General features: G+C 43.3%; 1 protein-coding gene across 1 annotated transcript; it reads right to left on the bottom strand.

Moving 5' to 3' along the window:
* Window positions 1-1741: 1741 nt before the first annotated feature.
* Window positions 1742-19245, bottom strand: YWHAE (tyrosine 3-monooxygenase/tryptophan 5-monooxygenase activation protein epsilon). Its single transcript, XM_069946357.1, has 6 exons — window positions 19029-19245; window positions 10299-10498; window positions 9350-9456; window positions 8902-9108; window positions 7906-8042; window positions 1742-2673 (listed from the first exon to the last, which is right to left on the bottom strand). Exons 1-6 carry the CDS (start codon window positions 19090-19092, stop codon window positions 2621-2623), a joined length of 768 nt encoding a protein of 255 aa, XP_069802458.1. The 5' UTR covers window positions 19093-19245; the 3' UTR covers window positions 1742-2620.
* Between the last annotated feature and the right edge of the window lie 3651 nt (window positions 19246-22896).

The raw sequence follows: 22896 nt of genomic DNA, 5'->3' as shown, positions 1-22896 counted from the left end.
TTGGAGTAGCATGACCAAAACTTTCTCAAGTACTACCCTGGCCCTCTAATTCTCCAGACTTGAACCCAACGCTCTGTAGAACCACCCTGATTAGTATTTGTTGTATGAATCTTCTTTCACACCCCCCCCAGCAACTGTGGAAGTCACTGCAGTCAGCGTTACTCCAGCTACCTGTCACCACCTATCGGGACAAATCAACTGGTGCCAATGATTTGTAATTTACGTCTATTAAAAAATTTCCAGTCTTCCAGTACTTATCAGCTGCTGTATGTCATAGATTTAGACATGTAGAACATCCAGCAGCTGATACGCACTGGAAGACTAATTACAAATCTCTGGCATTTGACACCAGTTGATTTAAAAGATAAAGAAAAAAAAAAAGAAAAAAAAAATCACTGGAGTTGCTCTAGTAGCCATAATAATGTAACTCAACTGTGACAGAGCTCTCTCTGAGGGTTCAAGGGGTATTCCTAACGAAACATGTCCACTGGCACCAGAGGTGATAAAAACACAAACATTATTTACGAATCTGTAGAATTTTCTGCCACCAGTTGATTTAATAGCAAATTCTGTTTTCCTCCAGAGTACTCCTTTTAAGTGTTGCCATCATGTAAAATAATTTTATGTCAAAAGTTATTGATCGCTGCAATCCAAAGAAACAGCTGGTGAGAGTGCGGTTGTGTGCATCTCCCCCCAGCAATCAATCAAATCATACTATTTCACTTCAGAGACATGCAGTGAACGAGTTGAATCTTCCGCCAACTGGGGAGTTAGGCACACTTCACACTTTCTTGGCTGTATCTCCAGATCTGATCAATAAAACTTGCAATGTCTAATGACAGGTAGTGAGAACTACTAATCTATGGATCCAAGAAAAGAACAAATTTGACGTCTGCAATGGATTGACAAGCAGAGGCCCAAGATCTTTACCCCCAATTCACCTCAACCAGTTTTCTCCAATAAATTTAAATCATTAATGATAGCTTGCACAAAATAATGTACACAAACTGAAGTGCAACATTATAGTAAACCAAATACCTGTGCAGTGTTCAGTGACAGACCAGGCTAGATTTGCAGTTTTGTAAGTTATTCCAACAAAATAAAGGTAAAATGGTCACTTTATATGGATGCCTTTATTTTAATGAAGCCAATTACACTTGGGCAACATTTTATCTTCGAAAAAAAAAAGACAAAAATGGAAAAATAAAATAACACACTATTGAGACTAAAAGCTAAACCATTACTATATTGATCAATAGTACCCCATTCCGACAAACTTAAAACTTCAATAAAATTACAGGTTTTGGCAAATCCTCATGAAAATTTAAATACCCATATAGCAAGCAGAGTATGTACCTCCAGTTTATGTTTAGCCAATAACACAGCCACACACACACACAAAGACTAGATTTCTGAACAGTACTGTCGACGTAGACCCAGCTCCTGGACACTGTGGAGTATGGACCATTATAACACTGCAATCTTGTGCAAAAAGTGCTAGTGACCTCAATGCACTATCCAGTCTCACTGAGGTGACGGTTTCATAATAAGCTATGGGCTCAGCTACAAAATTGCTGCCTCCACCGTGTATTCAGGGACCTGTTTCTATATAATGGCAATTTGTGTATCTGACAGAGTATGGATCCTTTTGTAGGAGGAGACAAAGCTGGTCCTTAAAGGCTACGTGGACTACCAATATGATATCCCTACACAGACAAGAAGAGGTCAAGTAACAGTAATATTTGGCATTTTTAATTTAGGTTTTGTTTATTTAAGTTTAATGTTAATTCCATGCTGTGTTTCAGTAAGAACAATGACAGATTCTGTATCTGTGGCTCCAGTCAGATATCCAGTAGTACAAATTAGCTTCAAGTTACACATACTGAACGAAAGATAGGTTGAGCAAGAGAAAGAAGGGCAGAGGGTGAGGAAGGGGGGGGGGGGAATAGAAGATAGAAAAACGAAAATTTTAAACACGCATGCAGGCTATTCAACACCAGCTCCAATGCTAACCTGCTCTGAGGAGGGAAAGTAAAAAGGAGGCAAGAATGAATAAACACGGATTGTTGACGTGATACCAGCACCAGAGTTTTCAGCAACATTTTTGCACAGTTTGAAAACACTTTTACAGCAAAACCACTACAAGGACATTCTGAAGCAATCTGCAACGTCAAGCTCTAACCACATTTTAAACAATAGAATTAAATTCAGTTTCAAACATTGATAAAATAAAAAAATGAAAAGCCACCACACAAATTCTACAGTGCGATTGACTCTGGTCTGCCCTAAGGAGTAACGTCTTTTGCTCGTTCTATGTGTTTCTAAAAGGTTATAGTGCTGGATGGCACGGAGACAATCTAATGCTGAAAAAGCCTCTATGCAGTCCTGTTAGTGTCTTAAAGAACCTAAGATGGCTGGCAACAGCAGCAAAATCCACAGTCATTCACTCTTGCCTTTAAGAATTCTTAAACTGTGTAAAAATGATACACCCAATTGGGCAGGAACCTAAATCCTGAGAACCAGTGTAAAAGTCAAATTTCGATGGTCCTCAGAGTGAGACGGGATATTTGGAGGGAAGGGGCAGTTGGTTAGAGAGGGTCTCTTCTTGGCTTTTAATGTCTCACTGATTTTCATCTTCCACATCCTGCAGTGCTTCTTTATTCTGTTCTTCACCTGGAAAGAGTCAAAAGTTTCTCATCATTACTAGGAATTTTTTTAAACACTGTATGTAAAGTCAACTTTATGCCGACTCCAAAAGGACTCTTGACCAGAGCTTCAAATTCCTCCTAGTAATTCTATCTTCATAGTCAAGACTACATTAAGACTTCTATAGCTATGCAATACATTGCAGTAATTATTGAAGACTAGTGATGAGCGAATACTGTTTGATCGAATAGATATTCGATCGAAGTGAGATATTCGAATATTCGATATTCGTGCGAATATCCCGCAAATATTCGATAAGCGTTCAAATCCCCCAGCTTCCGGTGTCACCCTCCAAATGGTCAAATAGGTGTTTTTCACTAATCGAATATTTGTTCCCATAGACTTCAATGGGATCGAATATTCGTGGGATATTCGTACGAATATTCGAATATCTCACTATTCGCTCATCACTATTGAAGACATTTAAGCCTGTCACAACAACTAATGTTTCCATTTACCCAGTACTACCAAATCTACAAAGTAATAAGAGACAGAGGCTAGAGAATAGAAAGCAGCTAAGATTTATCTGACAGATTTTTGAAGCCAAAGCCTGAAACAGACTTTAAGCGAGGAACGGGTCAAAGCAAAATGGGTCATAAAGCAAAGACTGCGTTCACACGTACAGGATCTGCAGCAGATTTTCTGCTGCAGATCTGCAGCATATCCACAGCAGATTTCATCTAAATAACTGAACACAGCATCAAATCTGCTGGAGAAGTTCAGCGAAAGTTATTAAAGAATTGTATTGCCCCCCAACAATTATACAAGTCACCAATATACACTTATTATGGGAAATGCTTATAAAAGTGCTTTTTTTCCCTGCACTTCTGCATCAAGGCTTCACTTCCTGGATAACACGGTGATGTCACAACCCGACTCGCAGAGGTGTGCGGGCTGTGGCTGCTGGAGAGGATGATGGCAGGGGGACACAGGACACTGAGCATCCCTCTGCCATCATCCTCTCCAGCAGCCACAGCCCGCACAGCTCCGGGAGTCGGGTTGTGACATCACCATGTTATCCAGGAAGTGAAGCCTTCATGCATTAGTAAGTGCAGGGAAAAAAAGCACTTCATGTGCATTTCCCATAATTGTATATTGGTGATTTGTATAACTTTTGGGGAGCAATACAATACTTTAATAAAAATTTTCACCGGACTTCTCCTTTAAGAAATCCCCCCCCCCCTAAATTTTCCCTTTTACTGTATTTTAAAATAAAATAAAACAGTTTTCATTCTTACCACTAGGTCTAAAACAAAGCCAATACTTCCTGTTCTGTCTGTGGTTATAAGAGGCTGCCGCCTAAAGTGATCAGTACAGCATTGCAGCGACCGGTGACACCAGTAGATAAGCTTTTAGAAGCTCCCTCTGGAATGACCTCTAAAAAGGTCCCCTGACGAAGTCACGTGAGGTGACGATACGCGTAGGGTTACAGACCGGAGCCCCATCTCAGTGCCCTGGGTGATATGTGATTATTCTGTTATGGTTTCGACCCTGACCTTCTAATATGATAGGATAAGTTTTGCACTTGGTCACTTTTTTGTGGGGGTGGGGGGGGGGGGGGGATTATTAGGATTTCCAGTATTTATATTTCATACATGATTGTTTACTCATTTATTTATTAGTTTATGTTATTTTTGTGAGCACGTGCACTTTAGGATATATGTATTTTGAATAGTCAGGGTCCTGACTCATTTGTTTAGATAGGATATAGGGCCTGATATTTATTGTTATTAGGGCTGCGGTTAGAGGGACACGTATATTATTACGAGTACTCCCTGTGATGGTTTACCCGGATTGGGTTTTTTAGGTGTTTTTAAGTGTATGTTCATTTGCTGTTTTGTTTATGTGTTTGGAAAATAAAGATATCGAATTTATTTATTATTATATTGCGGGTGCGCCATTTTTTGTCTTTGTCTGGTTTGGTATATGACCTCTAAAAAGGTCACAGAGGATGCCCAATGTTTTTACATTCATCTTTAGTCTATTTCCAAGGGGTCAGCTGTAAAGCATATTATCAAATGATGTTAAAAACAGTAAGGCATGATGGCAAACCTATGGCTAAAACTCGTGATTGCAGCGTATCTTAGGACAAAGACCTGGTGAGTTTGAGCAACATGTTAAAACAGTTGTAAGAGGTTTATACCCTCATATGCTTATTTATTGGGAAACGAAAGTGTGGTCTGCACTTAGGTTTATTTTTCAAAATTGGGACTCACTGGGAGAGTACATTGTATTAAAACTAATTGGTCCCATTGTAGATATGCCATAGTATACATCAGCATACTTTATTAACTATATTGTGACAAAGCTTCCATATGGTGTGACCCCAGCCTATAAGTGATTTATTTTATAAGTGTTTAGTGCTGTACTACATTAATTTGCTTTGACAGTCAACTATCAGGCATTCAATATACAAAATGTTTGATCCTTCTTTCCGGACACCACTTTGTCAGGGAAAAGTCATGAAGCCTCCATGCAAGCCTCCATGCAAGCCTCCAAGATGGTTAGCCAGTCTCAGCAAAAATTGTGGATTTGGACGGCTTTTCACTAATGTGTATAGGGGCCTTTAATCAAGCAGAAACAGCACTACTCTATCCTCAAATTGTGTGTGGTATTACAATTGAGCTCATTTAACTTCAATGGAACAGAGCTGCAAAACCAGATCCAAACTAAAGACAATATTGGTGCAGTTTCTACGGAAAAGCAGCCATGCTTTTTTAAGCCTGCATAGTCCATTTGGCCGCAATACCACTACAGGAACGTGTACATGTTTTGCGGCCATCAATATTAACAGACAGTTTTTTCCCTATCTGACCCCGTAACAGGAACAGCCTTTTAACAAGATCCAGACTGACGTTAAGAACACCCTTTATAAAAGAAAAAGATCTGCAGCTATGGCATTTACAGAACAAACAGAGCAAGAAAAGAAAATCTGATTTTCAATATAAATTCAACATCTTTGTTGTGTTAAGTACTCAAAATCCATGTTAAAAAGTTAGTAAATGGAAGCAGAAAGAACCAAGTAAAAAAAATGGAGAGAGGCATCATCAGCTTCTTTCCAAAAACATTAGTGCCTTTTGTTAATGTTAGTCAATTATGATTGAGAGGGGGGGGGGCACACACAACAACACCACACACCAATCCACAGTACAGGCCCACAAATGTACAGCAATGCTCCAGGTTAGGCTTATCCACCACACTTTACAGTGCAGCTCCACTTTTGAACAGTTTTTGAGCATCAAGTTAGGAATATAAAACTGTGTGTCATTTTATAAAGCAGCAGCAAGGAACCTTTTTCCTGCCATTGGGACATTTGGATATTTATATAACCATTCCTGTCATGTAGCAGGAACACTTAGCGGGGTCCCACCTCTGCCAATGAAAGGCTGAGTAGGCCTGCTACGTCAAGTCTTGGAAGCCAGAAGTGGCCGTACACCATAAAACTCTTTTTGCAGAATGCTCCCTGGGCATTCTGTAAAAAGGGGTTCTGGCTAAAAAAAAAAAAAAACAAAACCTTTAAAGGAATGGTCTCTCTTGTACAAACTGAAAAATGTTGTACAATTCCATAGTGCAGCATATGCTCAACATGTACTGTGACCTACAGCACAGACCATATATGCATAGCACAATTGAAAAACTCTTGTCTTGTCTGTGCAAAACACCAAACCCCTGCTGACCAATCTCACATGGGAAGCTTCGTGGGAGGAAAAATTCTGCCAAAAGTTTTGCCAATGTGCTGTTCAACTTAAGGGCGCCCAAGCATGCATCTGTTTTCAATAGGGATAGGGGAGCTGTCAGCTTATCTCCAGAAAGAACTAAGGATTAATGCTTTGAAAGTCAGCATGCCCAATCCTTCATTCATCCCCTATCTGTTGAGCAGAATCAGGAATCCCCAAGACACACCATTTTTAGCTAGTCTCACTGAAATTTGCAGCTTTAGGCAACTTTTCATCAAGGGCATGCTAACACTGCATTAACCATGTTTAGGCTGGGTTCACACAGTATATTTCAGGCAGTATTTGGCCCTCATGTCAGGTCCTCTTCGCAACCAAAACCAGGAGTGGATTGAAAACACAGAAAGGATCTGTTCACATAATATTGTAATTGAGTGGATTGCCGCCATTTAATGGCAAATATTTGCTGTTATCTTAAAACAACGGCTGTTGTATTGAAATAATGGAAGTTATTTACTGTTATATGGCGGCCATCCACTCAATTTCAACATTGTGTGAACAGAGCCTTTCTGTGTTTTTAATCCACTCCTGGTTTTGGTTGCTAAGAGGACCTGACATGAGGACCAAATACTGCCTGAAATATACTGTGTGAACCCAGCCTAACTCTGATGTGGACAGCAAACCAAAAAGTTTCAACTTAAAGAAAAAAAATTCATTAGGAGACAGTGTACTGAACATGCAAGTGGGGACATTTTTTCTAGCCCGACGATCTCTGTGAAACCCTTTACAAATGTGTATGCTATTGTAAATGGAACTATACCCTTGTCAAAGACACTTTGTAGCATTAACAAGAAATACTACATACATGCGGACATTTAGAATAATCCAGGTCTGCTACTTGGTGTTGCACACAAGATGTAATACTAGTAGGAGGAGTCACACGTGGCAAACAGATGCAGTGGTTAGGACAGAACAGAAACACAAGCCTGCTTTGTCAGGCAACCATTATAGCAACTTACAAAGAATATTTAGGAAAGGGACACATGGGTTTCCTTTAGGAATCTACATAAGAGAGGGAAGAACAGGATCATGTAGTGACAGTGATGTTAAAGGAAGGAGGGGAGGACTCAGCAAAGTGATTGATGTAGTAGACACTGCACTTTGAATGTAACATCAGAAAGACCATATAGCATAAATTACTCATACATAAAAATATCTACTAAGGTAATGCAGAGAATAGTAAATATTATCCCTAACCTCCTGAAGAAACACAAAATATATACAGTACATTGTAGTATGGGATAGACCATCAGCCTTGGTGCCACAGCCATTCTCCAACCAGCTGGTATAATACAGTCCAGTATCAGGCAAATATGTGCTGAGAGTGGCAGGCACATCAAGAATGGCAGGGCTACCTTTCAATGCCTAGAATTAGATGGCATCGCAGGTAAATAGTCCAACCTGGGTGGGTATTTATTAAAGGAACACGCCAAAGGGAAGGCTACTCGTTTCAAACAGTACGTACCATCACCTTGCATATCTGAAGTCCATAGTGTCAGATTATCACGTAACAATTGCATGATAAGCGTGGAGTCCTTGTAACTTTCTTCGCTCAGTGTATCCAGTTCTGCAATAGCATCATCGAATGCTGCTTTTGCCAACCTTAAAAAAGCAGACCACTATTAGCAAAAAACCTCCAATCAGGCATGTCCACATCATAACCGCACTATTTTGGTTAGATTTTTTTAAAGGCCAAAATGAGAATATTTTAACTGTAGCTTTCTATGTAATCCTCTGCTTGTATGCATGTATCAATCGCAATCAGTAACAGATTCTTCTAGAGTGACCTCAAATAACATACAGACAGCAAGCTTCATATTTAGAAAGCCCTAAACACATTGTATGACCACACCTGCTGCTTTTGATCGCTTTTACAGTACTAAAGTAGGGATTGTCCAAGCAGATTGCCCACCCAATCTGACCTTAGGTATGGGGACATATAATGCATGCTTAGAGGGACAAATGTCAAGTGAGCCATTCCATACCCAGTGAGTATATTGTACGGTTCCCGATCTGTGCACAATACTGATGTCACAAGTCTGCATGATTCATGTCGGATTGGGTGGGACAGTATGCCTGGACAACACCTTTATTATGCAACTAGGTTTGGTTACTCGTACGTCCTTATCACAAGTAAACTTTACAAGTGCACACAAAGCTTGACAATTTCCAATTAGACAGCAGACTTATAGTATATCCAATACCTATGAATTAGCATACATATACAGAGGCTGGGGATAACTTACTGCACTGAAGTGTAACCTAAACCAAGGTTTAGTGCTTTATAGCAATAACAGGCAGCTACATAATATCCCAAAAACACTTTTTGTTGTTGTCGTCACAATACATTATTGTTGTCAAGATGCATTATTTTACTAAAAAAACTAGATTAAGCATACAATTCAGATATTTTACACCTCAGAAGGATAAACACATTCTAACATTCAGCCACTGTACATACCTGCATGCACGGTCAGGGGAATTAAGAATTTCATAATAGAACACAGAGAAATTGAGTGCAAGACCTAAACGAATGGGATGTGTTGGAGGAAGTTCTGTCATTGCAATATCACTTGCAGCTTTATAGGCTACCAAGCTGTTCTCTGCAGCCTCCTTTCTGTCATTGCCTATGGCAAACTCTGCCAGGTATCGGTGGTAGTCTCCTTTCCTAAAACAAACAAAATTAAATAAAATTAGTTTAAATATGCAATTGAAATAAAGCAGTAAGCTGTACTCCGCTTCCAGATGGTGCACATTGTAGGGAATTGGGCTGCTTATTTAGCACCCCTGCATATATACTGCATTTATCCATCAATGATAACTTTGCAATGTGCGTTAGAGTAGCTTTCTGTATGAGCAGATAAGTCGACCTTATACCTGGACCTGCTGCTGCCTTTTCAAGTACTTACATTTTATAGTAAAAAACCTTAGACTCTCCACTGCTTGCAGCTGGAATGAGGTGCTTGTCCAGTACATCCAGAATGTCATTACAGATAGATTTCAGTTCAGTCTCAACCTACAATACAAAGTCATCACAAAGTCAGTTGCCATATCTAGCCAGGGTTATAGTTTTGCAATATACATTTACATAGCAGGTGGGTTAACAGAAGTGCCACTGAAAATCCTGGAGTGTTACTGCTGAATGGCGCATTCTGTGTGCACGAGTAAAGGCACATCTGCAATTAATTTCCTGTAACACTGCTCCCTTTTCGGTACCCCATTCCTTCCATGCTTAGTCACTCATTATATGGCACACCCCCTCCAAGAAACAGTAGCATACATCAGAACATACAGCAAAAACTGCAGCAAGATATGGACACTCACAAGCAGGTCATTTACAGACATTGTACAGTCTAGTAAAGGCAATAATAAACCTGGAATGGGACAAGATCTCTGTCCAGCAAAGTAATGAAATGTGTGCATCCATTGTTAGATTCTCACCGTTCTGTGAAGAATGGCAGTACAGGGGCCTTATCTCATGACTGTTGAAAAACTTTGGGATGATGCTGCCTCCTTCTTAAACTATGAAGCACAATGAATTATATACAGACAGATGGGGGGGTTATACTGCTATGGCTATTTGTGAATTTCACATGCAGCAGAAATTTCTGAAAATAAAAATGTATTCTATACAACTAAACTGGGTTGTTTCTGCAACAAGTACATGGATTTTAGCAGGTTTCTGCATTTAAAGAGTCGAAGGAATGGAACAGGACAGCAATATCTTCAACAAGTTTTCCATGTGTGGACTGCTGGTTCTAACAAAAAAACAAAACCTGCTCCTAATTTAACACTTTCAGACGTTAAAGCCATAACATAAAACATATTCATAAACAGTATGTGAACAGGCAACCTCACCGTTGTCCGATAATCCTTGATCATTTTAAGTTTATCTTCTCCGCCTTTGTTCTCCTCTTTCTGTTCAATGCTGCTGATTATCCTCCAGGACGCTCTTCTAGCTCCAATCACATTCTTATATGCAACAGACAGCAAGTTCCTTTCTTCTACGGTCAATTCCACATCCATTCCGGCCACTTTCTTCATTGACTCAACCATTTCTAGAAGGACATGACAAAAAAAAACTAATAAAAAACATAAACCCTACAGACTTATTACATACATATTTTTAACAGTAGATTTAGCAATCTTCTAAGACTCTTTAAAGATAGTCTTTTTATAAATTTGAGCTTCCCTTCCCCACTTGGAAACAGTTAACCTACAATTGAAGCTACTACATATGTAGTACAAATGATGAATGGCTGGCTTTAGAATTCTTGCCAGGGTAAACATTGATTCATTCACACGCAAAAGCAGCAAGCCAGGAGCAGCACACATCACATCTGAAGCAGATTAGAAAGGTATGAAGCACTCGCCCCAGTATACAGATTACCGTTCAATATACCGACCCAGTTTTGAAAGTAAGGCCACATACTAAGGCCAGCAGCAGGTGCCTGCAAGCTGCCTAATGACTGTACCATATATATAAAATGCTGGCAAAACAGGTTCCTAATACACACTCTTCAGTATTTATATAGGTGCTGGGTTAACCAGACTGCCCAAGTGTTGATTGCCTGGTAGTGAGAAGAAAGTAGCATTTTTTACAATCAATGTGCACAGAGCATGGAATAGGAGCAACCCTAATGCCTCTGCTGCTCACAGTGGTCATGTGACTAAATGTGACCACAAAATAATCCCTAATTATTGAATGATATTGTACAAATTTAGATCTATCCATACTTGTTTCCCTACTCCCCCATTCGGAATACATCATGCTCTGCCAAGAGCATACAGGTGTATGGGAAACAACTATTGGTTGAACAATATGGACATCCTAAGGCTTGGCCCATAGTTTGTTTTGAATTACCAGACAAAACACTACATACAGCTTTTTGACCTGCTAGGCATTGGTAAAAAGGAAACTGGGGTCTATCTGGCTTGGTATGTGTCTGTTGGTGCAGCAGACAGTTCCACAGAAAACAGAGCCTTTGACGCACTAAGGCTCTAGCCTAAAGGTGCCTCAGACATGAGACTTTAGACAGTTCTGTCACTGGTGATAGGGATCGGACGTGGTGGAAAATTACAGCCAGCCCCTTTGTTCAGAGAGAACCCACAGAGATTGCTTTCGCTGCAGCTTACCCCTTCCCATTGACAACACAGAAGTGCTCGGCAAATATTGCAAACACTATGGCCTCTTGCACATTTGTAACTTCAAGACTATGGGCCTATGCACGGACCTTATTTGTTGTCCAAGCTCAGGTCCATGATTGTGGCTGACCCACAGCCCTGTGGGATGTCTGTCTATTTTGCAGGGCATGGAGGCCCAGCACTTTAAAAAACTGTCCTTATTTGCAGTTACACAGCAGGTCAGCATAGGCCGTGAGGCTCTTTGGTTAGTAAATTCTAGGATACAGAAAAGGTTACTATTGTGGGACGTAGCAATTAACTCCAAATATCACACATATCTACCATTTCCTACGATCAGGCATAAATACCTCTATATCAGTTTGGTTAAATCTGTCCAAGGACCTAATGTCATTATACATCTTAAGGGTATAAACCCACACACCGTATAAGCAGCGTATTTACTGCTGCGATACGCAGCAAATACGCAGCAGATTATATCTAAATAACTGAACACAGCATCAAATCTGTACCAACAAATCTGCTGCGTATTTGCTGCGTATACGGTGTGTGGGTTTGTACCCTAACCCCAAATTACAATTATGACAGGCTGAATACGACAAAGGATTTAATTCCACAAACTCCATCACTATGGCCTGGGTTACTGGGCAGAGTTATGCAAATCCCAGCTCTCCAAAATTCCATTAGGGTAGGCATCATAGACGTCCTGCCACAAGCTGAATCCTTGCCAAGCACACACAGTACATATTGTGATTTCTGCCTCATACTGGCAGTCATTTACTGAACACTGACCCTATCCATTCTGTGTGTGAACAAGACAGGAGCTAGCACACTCATGATAAGTGTGCTATTTAGGATACTGGGTAACTGGGGTGCGAGACCTCACAAGCTAAAAAAAAATATCCCTTTAAAATGATTCATGTGACATCCCACTAGCAGAGATCCTTGCTAAGGAGCTATTCTAGGAGACTCCATGTGATACAGAGCCAGGGCAGTAAGACGAGGCTCTGTGTTACCATCCAAGTATAATATGGCCTACCTTAAAGTAGTACTGCCCCCACAACTCACTGTCTTGTGCATCTCTATGAGAAGTAACGTCCGGTCTGTGCAAATGTTCTGAGCCAAGACAAAAGCAGCGTGGTCACACGATTGCACATCAGGAAAAGAAGGGCCCTTGAAAGGGGAGAAAACATTGCACTGGAGCAGGGATCCGCCTGGATGAATAATGCCCCGGTGGTTGGTTTCATTTCTTATACCCTGGTAATGTACTTTTGCTATTACTTGAAGTTGCATTGCTGGTCTCCTCTGAGATCTTCATGGGTCAGTTACAATACTCAAACCTGATATAGCAGAATCTTCTGGTACTTAACTTTATCATGCCCACCTGCAGTACCTCTGTTTGTATGTTCATTGTTTTTAAATATATCTACCAGTTGTTATTCATTGTTTCTATGTACTGTTTTGATCATGTGTTTATATCAATATTTTTCTACAGATCTATTTTGATAACACCTTGTCCTCCATCCATAGCATAACGTACATATTGCTCTATTTGGGGGAGATCTGCATAACTTTGTGTGCATATCAAGTAAAAGTTTAATTCGAAGATTAATAAAATGATATATTAGTGTAATAGTTAGCAAACATAACACTCAATTTAACATTCACTGTAGGCGTCATAAGAGGCACATACAAGACTTTCTAGTAATAGCTGGCAATCGCTGGTAAGCCTTATAACATTAGGCATGCCCATGGAGACATCCTCAGAACAGCAAGGCACAGTACAATGTAGAGATTGTCAGGAGCAGAAAATTATGTAAAGTCCAACGGACTGGAATCACCAGAGTAAGCCCACCACACTGATGCGAACAATGAGGGAGAGATGTCTCCTGTAAAGCCCTCTGAACAGCAAACAATACCTTTCTGTGCACAGAATTACTGACACCATTGTTGCAGGCTCATGGCTGTCATTTTCAGACAAATTACTGTGACTACTCCTTTAGATTACACATATAGGGTGGTCATAAACAGACTGCCGGAGTCCCCAACAGTGGGTGCCAGATCTCAGTCCCCATAATACAGTCTATGCCCACAGCAGCTATAACTCCACTCAAGAACCACACAGGTCCAGATGCCCCAACCTAAAAATAACCAGAAACCATCCACAAGAACTGCTCTTAGATCTCCCTGAAGCTAGAGATCAGTACTAGAAAGGCTTGCTGGCCATAGACATGACAGACTGCAATCATTTTGTGCTCATTTGGATTACTTGGTTTGCTCTCCTCTCCCTGATGAACATCCATGTCCACTAAGCCAGGATGCATGCAGGCACATACTGGGGTTCGGCAAGAATAACTGCAAACCAAACAAGCATAGCCGGACAAACAGCAGGGCTGATGTGGCTAGCCGAGAGTGTTCAGACAATGGGGTTTTGTTTGTGATTACTGAATACAAAGCATAAATAAATAACATTTCATATCCATTCCAATAACTGCAATGTGTGAGCATACCACAAGAGCACACCAGAGCTTTGTGCCAAGCTTTTCATTTAGTAAGATATGTAGATATCTTGAGAACATCTAGATCTGAGAGTCTAAGTATGTTTGTACCCCCCAGAATTGTAAAGTGCTGTGGATAATGTATATGCTATATACATAAGTTATGGAAAACCACCAATATGCTTTACCTGGGAAGACACCCCACCCCACATAGTGAAAGTCTACTATACGGGGGTTCCAAGAAAATATCTAGATGACTCCAGGACAGAGATATGTGCTTTTCCTGCAGATTAGGTGGTATCGGACAGCCTAAACAGACCCTCCACAATCTACAGAGTGAATGGGCTTTGTCAGTTTTAACCTGCACATCAATGCTCCCAGTCACCCCCCCCCCCCCAGGGTATTGAACAGCAACACTTCAATGAAGCACAGTTGTATTTCCCTGCACAGCAGTTGGTTGGGAGTGACAAAGTACTGGAGACAAGCTGAACGGAGGCCTCTGTTAGGATCAGCTTGGTTCTCCTGTAAAGAAGCTGTTCAATATTGAATCCTTGGGCCACAACAGGAGTAGTAAGCGAACATTGCTGCTTGTTTTACTTGAGATTTATTTGTTAATTCCCCACTCACCTAAGCTTTATGTTCAACAACCCAATATAAGTAGTAACTTAGAAAGGACAACGATTTACCACTATGTATAAAACAGACTGTGAGAAATAATATAGGAAGAGGAAACCACTGAGGAGTTGCTGCATTATTTTGGTCACCAAAAGAAATGACATGTGGGGAACACAGGAAGTGTGGCAGCCTCATCCTATAGAAATGCTGGAGGCTATATGTAAACTACTATGTGAAGCTTCATTGGCACTTTCTCAAATCTGACTACAAAAGGCACATGCCATGCTGCACTAATGGTGCTTTACAGATGACAGAGTGGCATCCATCGGGGTTTCCAAGTCAATAAGATCCAATGTAAGCTGTGGTGATGGAGAATAAGATGTATGTGGCTTCAGTTGTGAACAGGACCCATGTTGCAGATGTGAACAGAACCGTAAATGTATTATTTAGTAGTCTGAATGGAGATGTTCTGCTTAGAAACAAGTCCATCTCTATAGCTCATAACTCCCAGTGCTCCAGTAAGATTTTGGCACGAACAATGTATTGTGATCAATACAAGCATCAAGAACAAAGGAATAAATGCAAAACACAGAAACCTCCCTTTGCCTTCCACGTTTTATACCATGAAGCTGCCTATACACCTGTTACTCTAACCACATATTAGACTGTGACAGATATCAATGGATAAAGTCAACCTGATGTGTTCAGATATTGGATTCAGTCATTGGAATAGCCAGGGAGCCATTTATAACAGATGAGAGGCGCTCCAGGAGGCCAGGGCTAAAAACAGCTTGTACTGTGACCTCATCACATTCACAGCCTCCTCCCAAGTCACTAGTAAGCTACACATCAATCTGTACATTGTCACATCTGACATGCTCTATGGGGTTATTTGACATTATAACCTTTCCAGACCATCAAACAACCAGCTAAGCTGTGTATGGCCAGAACATATGGGATAAGAATGGAGCCTCTTATAAGTATCAGGCTTCTCTTACTAGATGTTGATAGCTCTAATAGCCGTTAACTACTGGGCAAATGCTGAGTGACAAGAGGACTTCACCTTTATGCTATGACTGCTCTACAAAGCTAGGCCTATGCAGGGAAGATTTCCCTTTTTACCTGTGTCACATACAATAGCATGAGCCACTGATATGATTGTATTAACAAGACTTGGTATTATTTCCTGGAACACTGAAAGGGCTATTGGCTATAAGTGCCCAAAGATGCAGATATTCCAGAGCTTCATGGACAACCCCTTACAGCATACTCTATAGAAAGCAGTAGGGCATACACCTCCGGCCACCCATCTAGTAACAGAGCAGCATGGCTCCTTTGCTGGTGCTGTGCCGAGTCCATGCATCTGGGAATAAGGACCAGCCGGCCAGAAACACGGCAGGTTTTTGTGTTGCATTTTCTTTTAATAGACATTCCACCATTAAAAGTTTCCTTTATTATATTTCCATTTAAAATATGTAATAAGTATTACTGATCTCCCTTCGTGCACAGTTATCTCTTCAGCATTTCCAGCTAGACCTAGGTGACCTAGGTCAGACTAGCCCCAGTGGCTCGGTGACAATGCACCTAGACATGAGCATTTGGATTGATCTATCACCATCTAAGGCTGCATTTAAACAGAGAGAGATAACTGACAGATTTTTGAAGCCCAAACCAGGTACAGACTAACCAGAGATCAGGTCATAAAGGAAAGACCGAGATTTCTCCTCTTTTCAAATCTATTCCTTGCTTAAAGTGACTGTACCACCAGGCCCAGGCTGAAGCACTGGAGGCGGCCGACCCACCCTTAGTGGGAGGAAACCCCCTTCCCCCTATGATAGGGTTCCATTGATTCTAATGGAGTCACGCCATGGAGGGGCTAGGGTCTCCTCCCACTAAGGGTGGGTCGGCCGCCTCCAGTGCTTCAGCCTGGGCCTGGTGGTACAGTCACTTTAAGCTTTAAAAATCTGTCAGCTAAATCTCTATGTAAATGCACCATAGGTAACTTATTGAGCTGGATGGAGACAAGAGGCCACTGCAATCTACATGATAGTAAATGGCTTCATTTGCCTATTACTAGACAGCGGCTCCTGGACGGCCTACAGTCATTTACAGAAACCTTTTGTTTTTAGTAAAATGAAGCCTGAAGCCCTGATCCTGCTGGTGACTTGTTTCTAGAAACAGGAAATGACGATGAGGACTCCCACAGGGTGGTCACCGGCTTCCTCAGCCTCCTGCATGGGGATTCTGGCCGCATCTGCAATGGAGTAATCCTCTCATATACTTTTATATGTGGAGCTGCACAGATTCCCTAAACCTACAAATGGTAAAGCAGCCTGGTGATGGTGAGAGATCCTTGGCTTCTGTGCCGCTGTACAACTAGGCCAAGCAAGAGGAGTGACCTTATATAGAATATAAATCTAACACATCAGCTCTTGCGTTGCTCAGTCCTATAATTGTTCTGCTGTTTAGGTGTCCTGCAATATTCCTAGGTGACCTAAGAGGCTTGTACCAGGCTTTTCTGGAGACAGAAGAATCTGTGGCCAATTCAATAGATTTGGTGAATTATGCAGAAAATGTCCTTGTCCCTAATAATGACAGTCATGTAGAATCTCACCCATCTATTCCTGGAACTGAATGGACAATTCCCAAGTTATCCAGCGCTACAAAAACATGGCCACTTTCCCCCTACTGTTGTCTCCAGTTTGGGTGGGGTTTTGAAACTCAGTTCCATTGAAGTAAATGGAGCTTAATTGCAAACCGCACCTGAACTGGAGACAACAGTAGGGGAAAAGTGGCCATGTTTTTGTAGCGCTGGACAACCCCTTTAATGTACATGCTCTTTATGCACCAGACCACCACACTGCAGAACTGAGAATCTACAGCAAGATTTACCAAATCCAATGAATCGGCCATTGAGTCATTCCGTCTTGTAAGTGTATGTTCACACTAAGCAAACATGGTGGAAATCTGCGGCGGCCCTCTCCGCCTTCCTCAGTGTGACACTGTCTCTAAGGGAGGGCTCATGCATTGACAAGTCAATTCTCTGAGCGGCGGCACGTGAGCCCTCCCATCGTGACAGTTTTACACTGAGCCAGATGGAGATGTCCGCCCCAGAATCTTGCCACATTTGCTCAGTGTAAACTGGCCCTTAAATTCATAAAGCTTCCTCTGAAAAGGCTGGTGTGATCCTTGGACTTGGTCCGCGCTTCCCTGGGAAAGTCAGCCCACCTGGAAAATATTGGGACTTGTACAATACTAAATAAATGGCTGGCTGCATGATACCTTCTGTAGATTGGCTCCATTCTAACTATACCCAGTGTATGTGCATCCAGAGATAGTGTAGACCAGCAACTCCCAACAGCTGCGGGACTACAGCTCCCATCATGCCTTACATAGAGAAAGCTGGCACAGCACGCCGCTGCATGGTGGGAGTTGTCGTTTTGCTGTCAGGGCGGTATGGGAGCTGTAGACACCTCGTCCTGGTTCCAGTAGGGAAGATGGGGGGTGAGGAGCACTGCATCCCTCCCTGCCATGGCTGATAACAGAGAACAATGTGCGGACTGCCCCTTTAAGCAGCAGCGGAAGGCCGCCATGTTTAGTATGCAGCGCTGCTCCCCACAGCCGCTCTATATATGGCTGCACTTCCTGCTGTGGCCCCTCATCCCGGGCCCCGGTGTGAGCGGCTCCACCCAACAAAGGAGGCCGCGCCCCGTGCCCCCGGGAATGGCCGCGCTGCGCCCCCGCCGACCGGTCTGACGGGAATGAATGAGCCCGGGACTGGGCGGAGGCTGCGGTACCGCACTGCTGTGAGCAGCCGGGGGGCTCCTCCCTGTAATGGCCGCGGGCCCCCCGTGTCCCGGTGACTGGCGCAGTCAGACAATGAATGAGCCGGGGAGGGGGGCACAGCTGATCGGTGCCCGCACTCACCGGCCGCCCATTACTACGTGACCCGACAGGAAGCGCAGCACTGCGGACAGTCCCCGCTGCCGCCCTGCTGCCTTACCGTCCCCGGCTATCCCCCGCCCGGCCCCGCCATCCAGACCCCCGCCTCCCCAGGGTCTCGCCCTACTCGGCGGTCGCCATTTTGCAGCCGTCTCTCTTCCTGCCCGCCGCCCTCCCGCCTCTCCGCCGCATACCTCACCCCCGCCGTCCCGGGCCCCCCGCCACTCTCCCCGCCGCCTCCGCCCTCACAGCGCCGCTCCCTCACACACCGGGCCCCTCCGCGCTTCGCCTTTGTCCTATCCTCCCTTTTCCAGCCCAGCCGCCATTTTGTCTCGCCTCCATTCTCTCCGCCCGCCGACCTATGGGGGAAAAAGCGGCACATTCCTCTTACCGTCATATCGTTCAGCTTGCTCAGCCAGCTTAGCCTGGTACACTAGATCCTCTCGCTCTTCCATGGCTGTAGCTAGCGGGGATTAGAGGTGATCTACTGGGCGGATGGAAGCCGATTGTATCTCTCTCCGTCTCCCAGCGCTCTCTGTCTCTCTTTAGCTGAGCCCGGGAAAGATGGCGGCTCCTTGATCCGGGAACTTCCGCCTGCGCACGCGGACAATCGCTCAGCACTATAGCAACGGCTCCCTAGCAACAGCAGCAGGCGCGGCAGAATGGGCGTGTCCATAGGCTTCATGCGTCAGCGAGGCCTAGGGCGTGGTCTCAATATGGCGGCCCTTATAAGGCACAGTTTGGGGCGCGGTTTTAAGACTTATGTAGCCTGCGGAGAAAAGTGTGGTACAGTGTATGTGGTGGAGATGTCTTATATAATAACCACCTGGTACGTCATCGCGATAAGTAAGGGGCCATGGTGTCTCAGGCTTTAGTCTTATCCCCTCAGTAAGGTCCATGTAATGATGCAGATGCTCTTTATTGGGGAACCCTGCCTCATAATGTTCTTTTAGCCTTTGGGGGCAAGTAAGTCTAAATGGGCCCTCCTACCGACTATGTTACCCTTAGGGAACCTCAGCTAAGGAAAGTGCATTTTGAATAGTTAAAGGGGACCTGTCACCCTGGCTTCCGGGGTGAAGCGTGCCCGACCCCTGCTGGAACCCCTTATACTTACCCCTTCCTTGAAGACCCGTCGCCGAGAAATCCCCGTCTGAAGCCGTGTGTGCGCTCACCAGAGATGAGTCCGACGCCCCTAGGGAATGACTGGAGCAGGGGTGACAGGTCCCCTTTAAAAGACAACTCCGGCGGCACCCCCCCCCAAAAAAAAAAAAAACAGACACCATACTCACCATCCCTCCGGTGACGATCGCCACTCCATTCGCCCGCCTCACTGTCACCTGCGTCCGCCGTCCAGCGTTGTCTCTTGCTTCCGGGTCCATGAGAGAGAAAAGGCTGCCAGTGCGCTTGCGCACCGGCAGCCTTTTCATTGGCTGGAGCGCATCACATGGCTTCCAGCAAGCTCAGCCAATCAGGGCTGAGCAAGCTGGAAGCCATGTAATGCGCTCCAGCCAATGAAAAGGCTGCTGGTGCGCATGTGCACCAGCAGCCTTTTCTCTCCCATTCACTTTTAATGAAGACACCGAGGAGGAAGAAGACCCGGACTTCCCCCCGGCTCTGACGTCGTCGTCACCAGATGCCGCCCGGGAGAAGAGGACCGTGACGACCGTAATAGGTAATGTATACATTCTTTAACTTTGTAATGTGTGTTAAATAAGCCAAAAAAATTTTTCATGGGAGTTGTCCTTTAAGGGTATTTTCTGCTACATTACTCATAGTAAATAGGGTGTAATAACTAGATGGTTATCCAGGATTAGAAAAACATAGCCACCTTTTCCTAGAAACAGCTCTACTCTCCTCCTCAGTTTGGTTGTGGGAGAGCAGCTCACGTCCACTGAAAGTGAATGGAGCAAAGTTGTAATACCACACTCAACCTAAGGGCAGGTATGGCGCTGTTTTTGGAGGAAGTGTTAAAGAGGATGTACCACCAGGTACATCCTCTTGAATTTAACACACCGATAGATCGGCGCCATCATGGGGAAGCCGGTGCCGCGGTCTGTTTTTGCTGAAGCACTGGAGGCCGGCCGGCCCGCCCCCAGTGGGAGGGAATACCCTCCCCTCTATGACGCAGCTCCATTGATTCTAAAATTGTAAAATTACAAGTAATACCTCAACACCTAGACTACATCATCACCACATAATGACTAATATCACTATTCCAAGGGTGCCAAACGCATGGCCCTCTAAGGCCTTATTCACACGTTCAGTAATATTTTCTAGTCCTGAAACAACCCGCTAAAAATTACAGATTGTACATCCGTATTGCATCCTTATTTCTGTAAATCCGTCTTTACTACTGACTGCTTTATACAAGTTAATAAAGTTGAGTAGGTTAAAAAAAAAAATAGCACCAGTTTGCCCAACCCCTAAAATAAGTCACATGACAGTCACAAGCCTGTGGTTGCTTAGAAACAGAACCTTGTGACCTATGAGTCATCCATATTTTTTTATGGGAATATGGAAATACGGATGCCAAACATGTTGCAATCCGTAAACAATTGATTTCAATGAGAGGATCCGTAAAAAAAAATCTAGGTCCACACTGGATCCGCACTAGGACATGTCCTTTTTTTTTTCGGCATTGATTTTGATTTATTTCATCTACTGATGTGTGAATAGCTCAATAGACATCAATGTGCACTAACTCTGATAGGGAAATTCGGTTCCGTAAATTACGGAAAACTACAATTCCCTTCAAATCTTGACATACAAGCCTTTTCAGGCATGATTGTAATTGTAGTGTTGCGACATCTGAAGGGCTGCAGTTTGACACCTGCGTTCTATAGCTTCATTGAATAAAAAACACTTTACTGTGTTTCCTTGAAAATAGGACATCTTCCTAAAATAAGACACCCCAACTAGTCTATCAACTAGCCTTAAGTAAGGTATCCCCCCAAAATAAGGGGCCTCCTGAAAGTAAGGCTAATTACCGCCACTCACCTCCTCCCTTCCCATGGTTGTCCCATGCCGCTCACCTCTCTCCTCATGCGCTCACATCCAGTGTCGGACTGGGGTACCTGGGGCCAACCAGAGGAAACTATCCTTGGGGCCCACCAATATAGAACCAGTGAGATGTGACATGCTGACCCTGTCCTTTCCTGGATTTATCTGTGACAAATCCTTTCTGGATAACATTTTCAGTCAAACTAAAACTCCCAGAACACCCTACATTAATAAAGCTCTCAGGGTATGCTGGGAGTTGTAGTTTCTGAGGGCACAACCTTTTAATAAGTCACTGTATGCAGAGGTGCATGGTGGCTGCAATCTGTGGGTCACAACCATCAGCCCTGAAGGTCCAGCAATACATCTGTCTAGAGGGGCAGTTATCAGAGGATCCTCTCCATACTGTACTACAACTCCCAGCATTTCCTGAGGGCTGCAGACTGTCAACTTGGCCCTCCCCTTCCTTGACCAAGCACATGCTATTGGTATATACATATACATACACAGTGTCGGACTGGTGTGTCTGGGGCCCACCAGAGGAAATGATCCTGGGGGCCCACCAATGAAGGACCAGTGAAAAACAACATGTCATTCAGTGTTTGTGCAGGTTCTAAAGCTAGGGGCCCACCGGAGGATGCTCTGGTGGGCCAGTCCGACACTGTGTGTGTGTGTGTGTATATATATATATATATATATATATATATATATATATATATATATATACACACACCCCAAGACAGTTATTACCAATAATATCAGAATATAGGAAGGACATATTACCTCCATACTGTTACTGACCAAATCCTGTATACTGAGACCAATATTACCAATAAAACCAGTATACAAGGGGGAAATATTACTGCTGCACCATAACCACTACCATCACCACCATATTGTTACTGATTAAATCCAATAAAACACAGTGCCAGATTACAAGCAACAAATAATACCACCACATACTGACTAACACTCCGCTGCTACTGAATACGATCCACTGTACACAGATCACTATCACCTCATACAGTCATATAGAGGTGGACGCAGCTCTACACAGGTTCTGTACTCCATATACATCACAGTGCAGTTACATCAGGTGACTCACAGGGGACGTCTTCTCTGATCAGAGTTCTTCCCTTTTCATTTTCTTCTTTATCTGCCCTGGGCCATTATGATAACTTCTCCGAGCCACGAATCCATAGAATCTGCCAGACAGACATATTAGGCTCCTCACTCTGTCACCATCTTCATTTCTATTTTAA

Source organism: Dendropsophus ebraccatus, chromosome 11, assembly GCF_027789765.1.
Source record: "Dendropsophus ebraccatus isolate aDenEbr1 chromosome 11, aDenEbr1.pat, whole genome shotgun sequence".
NCBI lineage: Eukaryota > Metazoa > Chordata > Amphibia > Anura > Hylidae > Dendropsophus > Dendropsophus ebraccatus.
The sequence above is the reverse complement of the archived record's forward strand: the minus strand, read 5'-3'. Positions and strand labels throughout refer to the sequence as shown.